The sequence below is a fragment of the Anolis carolinensis genome, unplaced genomic scaffold (genome assembly GCF_035594765.1).
Source record: "Anolis carolinensis isolate JA03-04 unplaced genomic scaffold, rAnoCar3.1.pri scaffold_14, whole genome shotgun sequence".
NCBI classification, from domain to species: domain Eukaryota; kingdom Metazoa; phylum Chordata; class Lepidosauria; order Squamata; family Dactyloidae; genus Anolis; species Anolis carolinensis.
The window spans coordinates 8,865,991-8,879,444 of record NW_026943825.1 but is presented as its reverse complement, the minus strand read 5'-3'; the positions used below and the strand labels follow the sequence as shown (position 1 = coordinate 8,879,444).

General features: G+C 40.9%; 1 protein-coding gene across 3 annotated transcripts in view; it reads left to right on the top strand.

Moving 5' to 3' along the window:
- The window catches only part of gon4l (gon-4 like), a 54,715-nt gene that overhangs the window by 18,585 nt on the left and 22,676 nt on the right, over window positions 1-13,454 (top strand). For 2 of the 3 annotated variants that reach the window (XM_062964737.1, XM_062964736.1), the window contains exons 13-20: window positions 2,166-2,206; window positions 2,303-2,406; window positions 5,875-6,073; window positions 8,353-8,439; window positions 8,554-8,725; window positions 10,831-10,975; window positions 12,434-12,584; window positions 13,231-13,347. In XM_062964737.1, the coding sequence (XP_062820807.1) occupies window positions 2,166-2,206; window positions 2,303-2,406; window positions 5,875-6,073; window positions 8,353-8,439; window positions 8,554-8,725; window positions 10,831-10,975; window positions 12,434-12,584; window positions 13,231-13,347 (1,016 nt within the window). Of the gene's footprint in view, window positions 1-2,165; window positions 2,207-2,302; window positions 2,407-5,874; window positions 6,074-8,352; window positions 8,440-8,553; window positions 8,726-10,830; window positions 10,976-12,433; window positions 12,585-13,230; window positions 13,381-13,454 lie in introns of those variants that run through there. The other variant, XM_062964738.1, reaches the window with a different exon arrangement.

Below are 13,454 nucleotides of genomic sequence, written 5' to 3'. Positions count from 1 at the left end.
TTTCTCATGTTGTGGTGACCCCCCAACCATAAAATTATTTTCGTTGTGACTTCAAAACTGTCATTTTGCTACTGTTACGAATCGCAAATCGTAAATATCTGATATATATCCGAATCGCAAGTCGTAAATATCCGATATGCAGGATGTACAGTTAGAGTCTCACTTATCCAACATTCGCTTATCCAACGTTCTGGATTATCCAACACATTTTAATAATAATAATGGACAGCTCCCATAATCCCTTACCTTAACGAAATCCAGCCGGGCTGTGACGCAGGCTGGTGAGCAGCCTGCTGCAATAAATCACTCTGACCATGAGGTCATGAGTTCGAGGCCAGCCCGTGGCGGGGTGAGCACCCGTCAATTAAAAATAAAAAATAGCTCCTGCTCGTTGCTGACCTAGCAACCCGAAAGATAGTTGCATCTATCAAGTAGGAAATAAGGTACCACTTATAAAAGTGGGGAGGCAAGTTTAACTAATTTACGACATTGGAATGAAGAAGTGCCGTCAGAGTGGATGATGAAGCAGCTGCTCCCCCTGTGGCCAGAATCGAACATCCCCTCAGGAGAAGGTTACATTGCCTCTGTGTCTGTCTCTGTTCTATGTTATATGGCATTGAATGTTTGCCTTATATGTATATAATGTGATCCGCCCTGAGTCCCCTTCGGGGTGAGAAGGGCGGAATATAAATACTGTAAACAAATAAATAAATTAATTAAGGAAAAGCCTATTACACATCAAATTAGGTTATGATTTTACAAATTAAGCACCAAAACATCATGTTTAACAACGCATTTCGGAGTTGTAGTTACTGGGATTTATAGTTCACCTACAATCAAAGAGCCCTTTGAACTCCACCAATGATGGAATTGAACCAGTCTTGGCACAAAGAACTCCCACGGCTAACAAAAAATACTGGGAGGGTTTGGTGGGCATTGACTTTGAGATTGGGAGTTGTAGTTCACATACATCCAGAGAGCACTGTGGACTCAAACAATGATGGATCTGGACCAGACTTGGCACCGATACTCAATAGGCCTAAATGTGAACACTGGTGGAGTTTGGGGAAAATAGACATTTGGGAGTTGTACTTGCTGGGATTTATAGTTCACCAACAATCAAAGAGCCCCTTGAACCCCACCAACGATAGAATTGGACCAAACTTCCCACACAGAACTCCCATGACCAACAGAAAATACTGGGAGGGTTTGGTGGGCATTGACTTTGAGATTGGGAGTTGTAGTTCACCTACATCCAAAGGCTCAAACAATGATGGATTTGGACCATACTTGGCACCGATACTCAATAGGCCTAAATGTGAACACTGGTGGAGTTTGGGAAAAATAGACCTTGACATTTGGGAGTTGTGCTTGCTGGGATTTATAGTTTGCCCCTTGAACCCCACCAATGATAGAATTGGGCCAAACTTCCCACACAGAACTCCCATGACCAACAGAAAATACTGGCCTTTGGCGACCCCTCTGACACCCCCTTTGCAACCCCGCAAGGGGTCCCGACCCCCAGGTTGAGAAACACTGCTCTCTTTTCCATTCTGCTTTGCATCAGGAACAGAAATAGTCAGTACAAGAGGTCCTCCTTTTCATTCTCTTTAAGGACATAACATATAATAGGGTGCTGGTGGGGATGAGAAAGTGCAGTCATGGGTGTTTATTTCTTTAGTTATTTACTACATTTATATCCCACTCTTCTCACCCCAAAGGGGACTCAGAACGGCTTACAAATTGAATGAACAGGAAAGGAGATTCCACCTGAACATTAGGAAGAACTTCCTCACAGTGAGGGCTGTTCGGCAGTGGAACTCTCTCCCCCAGACTGTGGTGGAGGCTCCTTCTTTGGAAGCTTTTAAGCAGAGGCTGGATGGCCATCTGTCGGGGGTGCTTTGAATGCGATTTCCTGCTTCTTAGCGGGGGGTTGGACTAGATGGCCCATGAGGTCTCTTCCAACTCTACTATTCTATGATTCTATGAACATACAATATATTATTAGCATAGCACAATATAAGCATTAAATTACTATATTGTACTATATCATTATATGGTAATATTATTAGTAATATTACATTTAATATATATAATTAATATTGTTATATTATTAGTAGTATAATATTGTATTCCATTATAATATTTGTTTGTTTATCTTGCAGAGAAGGAAGTGAATGAGTTGATGGAGGAGCTCTTTGAGACGGTAAGGCTCTCAAATTGCCCTCGGAAAGTTGCTTGCCCCCAATGCTCTATTCCTTGCTCCACTGATTCGACACAGTCCCTTTCTCTTTCCATTCAGTTTCAGGACGAGATGGGCTTGTCCAACGTGGAGGACGAGGGGCTGGAGGATGAGGACAGTGCTGCCGAGGCCCGGCCGAATTTTAACACCCCACAGGTGCTCAGGTGAGACTGAATGGCAGCAGGATTTCGCTCAAAAGGAATAGCAGGTACTGTAACACTCCTGGGCGGTGCAAGCACTGGGAACCAACACAGAAGCCAATAACAATATAATATCTTTATTAAAGCAAATAAAGTTCCAAATGGAAATAAGAAGCAAAGTAGAAGTAGCAATTGTCCTTCCAGAAAATATCAATTTTAGTCCAATAAGATAAAGTCTTATGTCCAGTATTAGAGTTCAAAATCCAAAAACCGAAACACACTCAAACTCTGTCTGAGTTTTGAGTGGGGAAAGGAGCAGGGAGCAAGAAAAAGTCCTTTAGAATAGATATCCAAATCCGGATTGCAGGGCAAGGCAAAACTAGATGTTTAGGAGCTGAAACGCAGTCCCAACGTGGCAAGAAGGTAAACCAACACCAGGTCTACTCCAGAGTAAGCGCACCGTCAGGCCGCTTGGAAATCAGGAACAAGAGACGACTATGCTTCCCAGTCAGAAGTTGAGTTGACATCGCACTGAGAAGATTCTCAGCGCAAAACTTTTAATGAAGTTCATAGCTCCCCCAAAGCAGGTGCTTGACTCCCCAATACTTCCCAAGAGAACTGAACTGCCAAAACATCACGCCAGGTGCCTGCCTCCCTAAATTCTTCCCAAGAGAACTGGTTTTAGCCACAATGTGCTAATCGCTGTGCTAATCTGATACTTCTTCTTAAACTTTGCCTTTGAGAGCAGTCTGTTTTCAGAAAAGCCCTTCGATCAAATGGTAACCCCTCCGGAGATCCGGGGAGAGCCGGCACCATCTCAAGGGCATCCTTAATTGGCTCTGGCACAGAAATGTCAACAGGAGACATCTGGAAAGGAATTGAATCTTGCTCACTTGGGAAAAAACCCAAGTCCTCTTCAGTTTGATCAGCAATGGCTGCAGGGTCAGGGGCCAAAGGTGCAGGGTACAGGGAAGGCTGATGGATCCAGGCATTTCCATCGTCTTGTTTATCATTCGTATCAGTGTGTTTTCAAAGGAAGGCTTTCATGGCCGGAATCACTAGATTCTTGTGAGTTTTCCGTGCTGTCTGGTCATGTTCTAGAAGCATTCTCTTCTGACGTTTCACCCACATCTACGGCAGGCATCCTCAGAGGTTGCGGCTGAAACGTCAGGAGAGAATGCTTCTGGGACATGGCCAGACATCCCGGAAAATGTGCAGCAACCCAGCATTCTTATCAATGATTCCTATTATCTGCCAAGCCACTTCGGCCGAGTCTCCTTGAATATGGGGCAGGATGGCTGTAAGGAAAGCCGTCTCTGTTTGGGAAGGGAGGCAGAGGAACTGCTGGCCCGCGGCCGTCCTTTCTGAGTTGAGCAGTACCGGAAGGGAACGGCAGCGAGAGCATCTTGGCCTAGCTACAGTCCAAACCAATCACACAGCCCTAAACGTTTGGGAAGTGTTTGACTTGTGGTTTTGTGATACGAAATCCAGCATATAGATCTCGTTTGCTGCATCATACTCTGTCTTTGTGTCAATAATAATAATAATACATCACACAGTTCTAAACGCTTGGGAAGTGTTTGACTTGTGATTTTGTGATACAAAATCCAGCATCTAGATCCCGTTTGCTGCGTCATACTCTGTCTTTGTGTCAATACAATAGAGTCTCACTTATCCAAGCTAAACGGGTCGGCAGAAGCTTGGATAAGCGAATATCTTGGATAATAAGGAGGGATTAAGGAAAAGCCTATTAAACATCAAATTAGGTTATGATTTTACAAATTAAGCACCAAAACATCATGTTATACAACAAATTTGACAGAAAAAGTAGTTCATTACACAGTAATGTTATGTTGTAATTACTGTATTTACGAATTTAGCACCAAAATATCACTATGTATTGAAAATATTGATTACAAAAATGGCTTGGATAATCCAGAGGCTTGGATAAGCGAGGCCTGGATAAGTGAGACTCTACTGTACTACTACTACTACTACTACTACTAATAATAATAATAATAATACATCACACAGTCCAAAACGCTTGAGAAGTGTTTGGCTTGTGATTTTGTGATAAAAAATCCAGCATTTAGATCTCATTTGCTGCGTCATACTCTGTCTTTGTGTCAATACTACTACTACTACTACTACTACTACTACTAATAATAATAATAATACATCACACAGTCCTAAACGCTTGGAAAGTGTTTGACTTGTGATTTTGTGATACAAAATCCAGCATCTAGATCTCGTTTGCTGTGTCATACTCTGTCTTTGTGTCAATATTATTATTATTATTATTAGTATTGACACAAAGACAGAGTATGACACAGCAAACGAGATCTAGATGCTGGATTTTGTATCACAAAATCACAAACCAAACACTTCTCAAGCGTTTAGGACTGTGTGATGTATTATTATTATTATTATTATTATTATTATTATTATTATTAGTAATAATAATAATAATAATACATCACACAGTCCTAAACGCTTGAGAAGTGTTTGGCTTGTGATTTTGTGATACAAAATCCAGCATCTAGATCTCGTTTGCTGCGTCATACTCTGTCTTTGTGTCAATAATAATAATAATAATACGTCACACAGTCCTAAACGCTTGGGAAGTGTTTGACTTATTTATTTATTTATTTACAGTATTTATTTTCCGCTCTTCTCACCCCGAAGGGGACTCAGGGTACACACATAAGGCAAACATTCAATGCCATATAACATAGAACAGAGACAGAGACAGACGCAGAGGCAATTTAAACCTTCTCCAGCTTCCAGCTTCCTGAGGGTATGCTTGATTCTGGCCACAGGGGGAGCAGCTGCTTCATCATCTACTGTGATGGCACTTCCTCATTCCAACGGCGGCTGGATGATTTTTATGGTGTTGTAAATTAGCCTCCCCACATATAAGTGGTATCTAAATTTCCTACTTGATAGATGCAACTATCTTTTGGGTTGCATAGGTCAGCAACGAGCAGGGGCTATATTTTATTTTTAATTGTCGGGTACTCACCCCGACATGGGCTGGCCTCGAACTCATGAGTGATTTATTGCAGCTGGCTGCTAACCAGCCTGCGCCACAGCCCGGCCCAACTTGTGATTTTGTGATACGAAATCCATCATCTATATCTTGTTCGCTGCATCATACTCTGTCTTTGTGTCAATAATAATAATAATAATGCATGCTGTTTTGACTACTGTGATGTTGTTGAAGAGTGTTTGCCAACGTCTGCACTATAAACATAACAGGAATTGCCTACTTTACAAGGCAGTCGTGCAATCCCTGCTTTGGTTCAAGATTTATAAGAAAACTGAACCCCAAGTTGTATCGTTTTAGCAGTAGAAGAGCTCTCTCAATTTCCCATGCTGTGGACGCTGTGACAGCACTTAGATTCCAGAACACTTATGATTTGTGTTAAGAGAATGGGACCGAACGGCCCCGCAGGCCAGAGTCTGAGCCTTATTCCTTGTCCCTGTCTTCAGGTTTGAAGAGCCCCTGGCCAACTTGCTGAACGAGCAGCACCGAACTGTGAAGGAGCAGCTGGAGCAGCTGCGCATGAAGAAGTCTGCGGCCAAGACGCCCCAGGAGGCGGAGAAGGCCAAGCTGCGCAGCGAGAAGCCCTTGCAGGCCCTGGCCCTGGATGCCGGGCAGAGGAAGAGGCTCCAGCAGCAGATGCAGCAGGTACCTCTCAGAAATGTGTCCAGCTTCCTGTACAGTAGGCTGTTAGGAATTGTGGGAGTTGGAGTCCAAAACACCCAAAGGGCCGAAGTTTGCCTCATGCCTGATCTAAGGCAAACAATTGGCATAATAAAGCATACTGGGTTCAAGTTAACTAGCAAAGAAAGTGGGATGATAGTCATAAGGGGAGTCAAGGCTCTTCTGGACTCTTGGACTTGTTAATGTGGGATTTGTGTATTAGTAGTTGTACAGGACTGAGGCAGTGAGGAATCCTTTTTATCCCACCACACAGTTGCCACCAATTTGTAATGATGTCTTGATGATGATTTTAATTAATTATTTATTATATATATGACTATCTTTGCTGCCACCAATGGAGGAGATATCAGGCAGATGACACTTATTGTTTTTAAGCTTCTTATTTATTTCAGATGGTAACGTTGTTTAGCTTGAACATAGGTGTGACAGAGACTTAGATGGATTAAAAACAAAAACAAGTTTATTTCATGTACAGAGCTTAGTGGTTTCTATAACTTCTTAAAGGCACTTAAATTAACGGTTATAAATAGATGTGAGGTGTTCCAACTTTCAAAATACTTCCGTTACTCAAGACTAAACTAAAACCTGATCCTCTTGGATCCACTGGGATTAATTTCCCTTCTCCACAGCCTCTACAAATGACCCTAAACAAGTCGCCCAACTTGCTTAGTCTGGCCTATGAGAGGTCTGTCTCCCTGGTTTCCTTAACTTGGAACCAGTCTGTTCCCTGTGACTAGAAATCACAGACTGAGATTTAAACTTTCCTGGTTTCCTTTCCAAACGGTGGTTGGCTCCGCCCCCGTTGTCATGACAACCTGTCTCCTAATGCTGAGCTGGTTATCTTCTGGCACTATCAGCTTCAATACTTACCATTTTAAACTTAAACCTGACTGTTTAAACAAAATCAAATAAACATGTCATCTATAAACAAAATAAAATCATACACTTCTTTACAGTAGTGTTTAAATGAAATTTGTGTCTGGCATGTATTGCATACAGGTTGCATCATCCAGAGTATGCTATAGTCTGTAAAGAGTTAATGACTGAGAAGCTGTGTTGACCTTGATGAGTGGCTGGAACCTTGGGAATGTCCAGACTCAAGTGTGTTTGTACATTACTGATTGCGTCAGTTGAGCTCTTGCTCTGTTCTGACTTGTGTCTACCTAGAGTGAAAGCCAAGCCTGTGTTCGTCTGCAAGTCTGTTTATCTTGTATAGTAAAACTTTGTATATATTTTTTAACATCGTTTCTGACGTCTCTTCGTTTCTGCGCTCCATTGGCAACATACAACTGCTGCTACGCTGCGATTTACTCTGACAGGACTGGATCTCAAACAAGCTTTGTGTATTCCAAGTAGACTGAAACATACTTGTGGATTATCTGCCTTGATATTCTGGGTTATATGACTGTGTGGAAGGACCCTCAGGGCTCTTCCACACAGCCATATAACCCAGAATATCAAGTCAGAATAACCCACAATATCTGCTTTGAACTGGGTTATCTGAGTCCACACTGCCAGGAGGCAAGTGTGAATGTTGCAATTGGTCAGTTTGATTAGCATTTAATGGCCTTGCAGATTCAAAGCCTGGCTGCTTCCTCCCTGGGGGCATCCTTGGTTGGGAGGTGTTAGCTGGCACCTGATTGTTTACTGTCTGGATTTCCCCTGTTTTCAGAGTGTTGTTCTATTTATTGTCCTGATTTTAGAGGTTTTTTTTTATACCGGGGGCCAGATTCGGTGGCCTTTTAATGATCTGCCTTGATATTCTGGCTTATATGGCTGTGTAGAAGGACCCTCAGGGCTCTTCCACACAGCCATATAACCCAGAATATCAAAGCAGAATAACCCACAATATCTGCTTTGAACTTGGTTATCTGAGTCCACACTGCCCTATATCCCAGTTCAATGTTTAGTGCTAAATTCGCAAATATAGTAATTCCTACATAACATTACCACGGATTGAACTGCTTTTTCTGTTGATTTGTTGTAAAACATGTTTTGGTGCTTAATTTGTAAAATGTGATTTCATGTTTAATAGGCTTTTCCTTAATCCCTCCTTATTATCCAACATTTTAGCTTATCCAACGCTTTTATTTTTCAGTGATTGGTTTGTGGGGGAGGGGGGGGGCGCCAAAATTCTGTTTGCTTACACTTGAAAATTACCTAGGGCAGGTCCTGTATACATGTGATTGTACTGAGCATGTTCAGGCTTAGGACTCCATTTTATTCTCCTTTTGACCTTCCAGCATGTGCAGCTCCTGATGCAGATCTACCTCCTGAGCAGCGCCAACCCGAGCCTGAGCTCCGAGGCCAACACTACTCGCCTCTTGCTGGTAAAGCTTGGATTACACAGATATGGGATGGGGCCATACCTGGCGTGAGGAGATCTGGAAGTGTTAGCAGACCATGAGAAGAGCATTTGTCAACATCTCTCTTTCGCTCTGTAGACTGAACTGGACAGCTTTGCTCAGAGCTCCACGTTCCTGGCTCAGCCCCTGGGCCACAAATTCCAAACCGCCTTCCAGCCCTGCAACCTGAGAGAAGCCCTGCAGCTCATCACGGATTTCCAGTCGGATGTCAACATTGACTGGAGCCCCCGCAAAGCCATCAAAAAGAATGGTAGGTTGCGCCCGCCCACTGGTTCCTGAGTAATTACTGTAAATACTTGAGTATAAGCCTAATTTCTCAGCCCTTTTTTAAGACTGAAAAAGCCCCCCTCGGCTTATACTCGGGTTAGGGTCCTGGTTGGCTTATATTTGAGTCAGCTTATATGCAAGAATATATGGGACATTTATTATTTTTGTCTATTATTATTGGTATTATTACATTTATTATTTTTCTCTATTATTGCTACTATTACATTGATTTTGGGGCCCCTGGTGGTGGCACAGTGTGTTAAAGAACTGAGCTGCTGAACTTGCAAACCGAAAGGTCCCAGGTTCAAATCCAGGGAGCAGAATGAGCACCTGCTGTTAGCCCCAGCTCCTGCCAACCTAGCAGTTTGAAAACATGCCAATGTGACTAGATCAATAGGTACCGCTCCGGCGGGAAGGGAGCGGCGCTCCATGAAGTCATGCCGGCCACATGACCTTGGAGGTGTCGATGGATAATGCCGGCTCTGCGGCTTAGAAAAGGAGATGAGCACCAACCACCAGAGTCGGTCACGACTGGACTTAATGTCAGGGGAAAACCTTTACCTTTTTTTAAAAAAAGATTTTTATTTATGCTTCTATTGTTACATTAAAAGTGGGGGAACAATTAAAGCAAGAAAGACAAAGACTGAAAGAAGAATGTCAGAAAAATAGTCCCCCCCCCCCCCAAAAAAAAGAAAAAAAAGAAGAAAGAAAGAAAAAAGGTCTTGTATACACCAGAGAAACTCCCATAGCATCCCCCAACAAAACATATTTTAGCGTCTTCCAGGTCCTCTGCTTAGCAGGTCCAATTTTCTTCATACTCCTTCCATGTCCAGCATTGGTGTTTTTACTCTTGCCGGCCTTGGGTTGATGTTTTCTCCTATTCTGTAATGTTCTATTGTTTATTTTATTTATTCAATTATTTATTTTTTCTAGATATTGTTTCAATTTACTCCAATCTGTCCTTTGCCTTTTCACGTTGTTCTGTGATACTATTTGTGTCAAAATGTCCATATTTTTTTATCTCTAAGGCTCTCAAATACCATTTTTCCAAGGCTGGAGTTTCTCGGGTTTTCCACAATTGTGCTAGACATATCCTGGCGGCAGTTACCAAATAAACGAACAGCTTATTCGTATTAAGATCCATCTGAAAGTCTGTAATTCCTAAAGAGAAAATACTCTGGTTTTAACTCGAACTTTTTTTGAAGTATTTTCTCCATCTCTTTATGGATTTCCCGCCAGTACTTTTTTACTTTTTTACACCCCCACCACATATGTATGAAATCTCCTTCGTGTTTCTCGCATTTCCAACATTTCGCATTGCCTTTTCCTTTGCTAAATCTATTCAATCTCTCTGGTGTAAGATACCACCTAAAAAACATCTTATACCAGTTTTCCTTCAACTCGGCAGCATATGTATATTTTTGTTTTTTCTTCCATATCTCTTCCCAATCCGTCAAATTTATCGTATGTCCTACCTTTACCTATATTGATTTTACTCTATTTTTATTATTAATAAGAAGAACAGAGTGAAATAGTAAATGTATTAATAATAATAAAAATAGAGTAAAATCAATATAGGTAAAGGTAGAACATACGATAAATTTGACGACTTGGGAAGATATATTTATTATCTATTTATTATTACATGTATTATTTTCCTGTATTTATTATTATTATTATTATTATTATTATTATTATTATTATTACATGTATTATTTTACCCTATTATTATTAAAAGGATACATAAGCACATTTACATTGAAGAAGATGAGAATAATGATTTGATCAGAGTTGGACAGTCTTATCTTAAATTTGACCTTTATGTAAATATTCAAAAACATTGAACTTACTGATGCCTCAATTAATGTAATTTTATTGGTAACTATTTTTATTTCTGAAATTTACCACTCTTGGCTTATACTGGAGTCAATGTTTTCCCAGTTTTTTGTGGTAAAATTAGGTGCCTCGGTTTATATTCGGGTCGACTTATACTTGAGTATATACGGTAGGTCTCCTTCCTGCTTTCAGAGCCATCACTTCCCATGGCTCGCACTCAAGGCATTCTCTCCCTCCGCTTCTTTCCTGCAGTGAACGACTTTGTTCCCCTGCCAAAGCCAATTGCCTGGATCTTGGCCACCAGGAGGGTCTTCATGCACCCAGAGCTGCTGCCCACCTGCTCCTTAAAGGCCAAAACCCCGCGGGACAAGATCGTCTTCACAAAAGGGGAAGACAAGTAAGTGCTGGGGAAAGGACAGGCCTCTGCGGGTCTCTCCCCGAGTCCCCGCAGGGAGATGGTGGCGGGATATAAAAATGAACTTATTATAATTAATATTATTCTTCGCAGGCTCAGCCAATCTGCTTCTTACAGGTACTTTTCCAGTTAACCCATCCATAATGATATCTTTACAAACCATAAAACCCTCCTTGGGTTGACTGGAAAATAACACATTTAAATAGTATATTTAAAAAAGCATATATGTATATATAATTTATAATAATTTATAAATATATAATATATTGTATATACATATAATATTGATAATCTATCTATATATAAAAGGGTAATGAAATTTCGGCCTAGAACAAAACAACAAAACTACACATCCCAGAAACACTAAACTTGGCAGCACAACCCCTCATCCATCCCTCTACGTTCATACAACAAAAAGAAAAGAAAAACAAAGTCCTAATTAGAGGGAGAGGAATAATTGTTTTTATCCAATTGCTGCCAGTTAGAAGGCTAAGCTCCATCCACTTGGTCTCCTAGCAACCCACTCAGCCCAGGAGACAGGCAGAGTTAGGCCTCACTTAGGCCTCTTCCACAGATTATCTGATTTTAACTGGGTTATATGGCAGTGTAGACTCAAGGCCCTTCCACACAGCTATATAACTCATTTATAATCTTATATTATCTGCTTTGAACTGGATTATCTTGAGTCCACACTCAATCCACTTCAGTGTGCATTTTATACAGCTGTGTAGAAGGGGCCTCATATAATCCACTTCTAAGCAGATAATATAAGATTATAAATATACAGTACAGTCTCACTTATCCAACATAAACAGGCCGGCAGGATAAGTGAATATGTTGGATAATAAGAAGGGATTCAGGAAAAGCCGATTAAACATCAAATTAGGTAATCATTATACAAATTAAGCACCAAAGCATCATGTCATAGAACAAATTTGACAGAAAAAGTAGTTCCATGCGCACTAATGCTATGTAGTAATTACTGTATTTACCTTTACCTTATTATATTATATTATATTATATTATATTATATTATATTATATTATAAGAATAAATTATTATATTATTTATCTTAACTATCAATTCCTCAATACTTTATTTCCCATACCACCATACTTCGCCACAGCAATACGTGGCCGGGCACAGCTAGTAATATTATAATGGAATACAATATTATACTACTAATAAGACAATATAATAATATTAATTATATATTATATATTAAATATAATATTACTCATAATATTACCATATAATGGTATAGTACAATATAGTAATTTAATGCTTATATTGTGCTATGCTAATAATATATTTGTATGTACATTTGATTTGTAAGCCGCTCTGAGTCCCCTTCGGGGTGAGAAGAGCGGGATATAAATGTAGTAAATAAATAAATAAATCATTCAACACAGCCAAATGTCTTTTGTCTCGTTTTCGCAGCTTGTTAGCGTTAGGACTGAAGCATTTTGAAGGGACGGAGTTCCCCAAGCCGCTCATCAGCAAGTACCTCCTGACCACGAAGACGGCCCACCAGCTGACGGTGCGGATCAAGAACCTCAACATGAACCGGGTCCCCGACAATATCCTCAGAGTGAGTGAATTTATTTATATTTTTTGAGGCTTCAGTGGCTGTTTTGGGTCTAATTTGGATTAAGTTGGAAGAGGAGAATCATAATTTATTTTTAATTTATTTACAGTATTTATATCCCGCCCTTCTCACCCTGAAGGGGACTCAGGGTGGATCACATTGTATATACATATAAGGCAAACATTCAATGCCATATACACATAGAAAAAAGACAGAGACAGACGCAGAGGCAATTTAACCTTCTCCTGAGGGGATGTTCCATTCCGGCCACAGGGGGAGCAGCTGCACTTCCTCATTCCAATGGTGGCTGGATGATTTTTATGGAGTCGTAAATTAGTTAAATTAGCCTCCCCACTTTATAAGTGGTACCTAAATTTCCTACTTGATAGATGCAACTATCTTTTGGGTTGCTAAATTCGCAACGAGCAGGGGCTATTTTTTAAAAAATTGTCAGGTGCTCACTCCTCCATGGGCTGGCCTCGAACTCATGACATCTTGGTCAGAGTGATTTATTGCAGCTGTGATTATTTATTATTTATTTATTATTTAGCTGTGATTTATTGCATAATGTGAAAGCTAAGGCAAAGGGCGGAATAGTCGCGGGATCTCTGCAATGTGGACGACCAAATTCTCTTTGTTTGGCCCTCAGTATTACAAGACGACCAAGCAATTGCCAGTCCTGTCCAGGCTCTGCGAGGAGGTCCAGCCCCACGACCGGAAGCCACCCCTTGAACACGATGAACACCATCTGCCCTTTTGGTTGAAGGTATTTTCTGTTTTATAGAAGGAATTGTAACTTGGCCCTTTTGCAGTGCAGAGAGTCCCAGGTTGGGTGTCTAAGAAGAGTTGGGAATCTCCATGAATGCGTGGAAA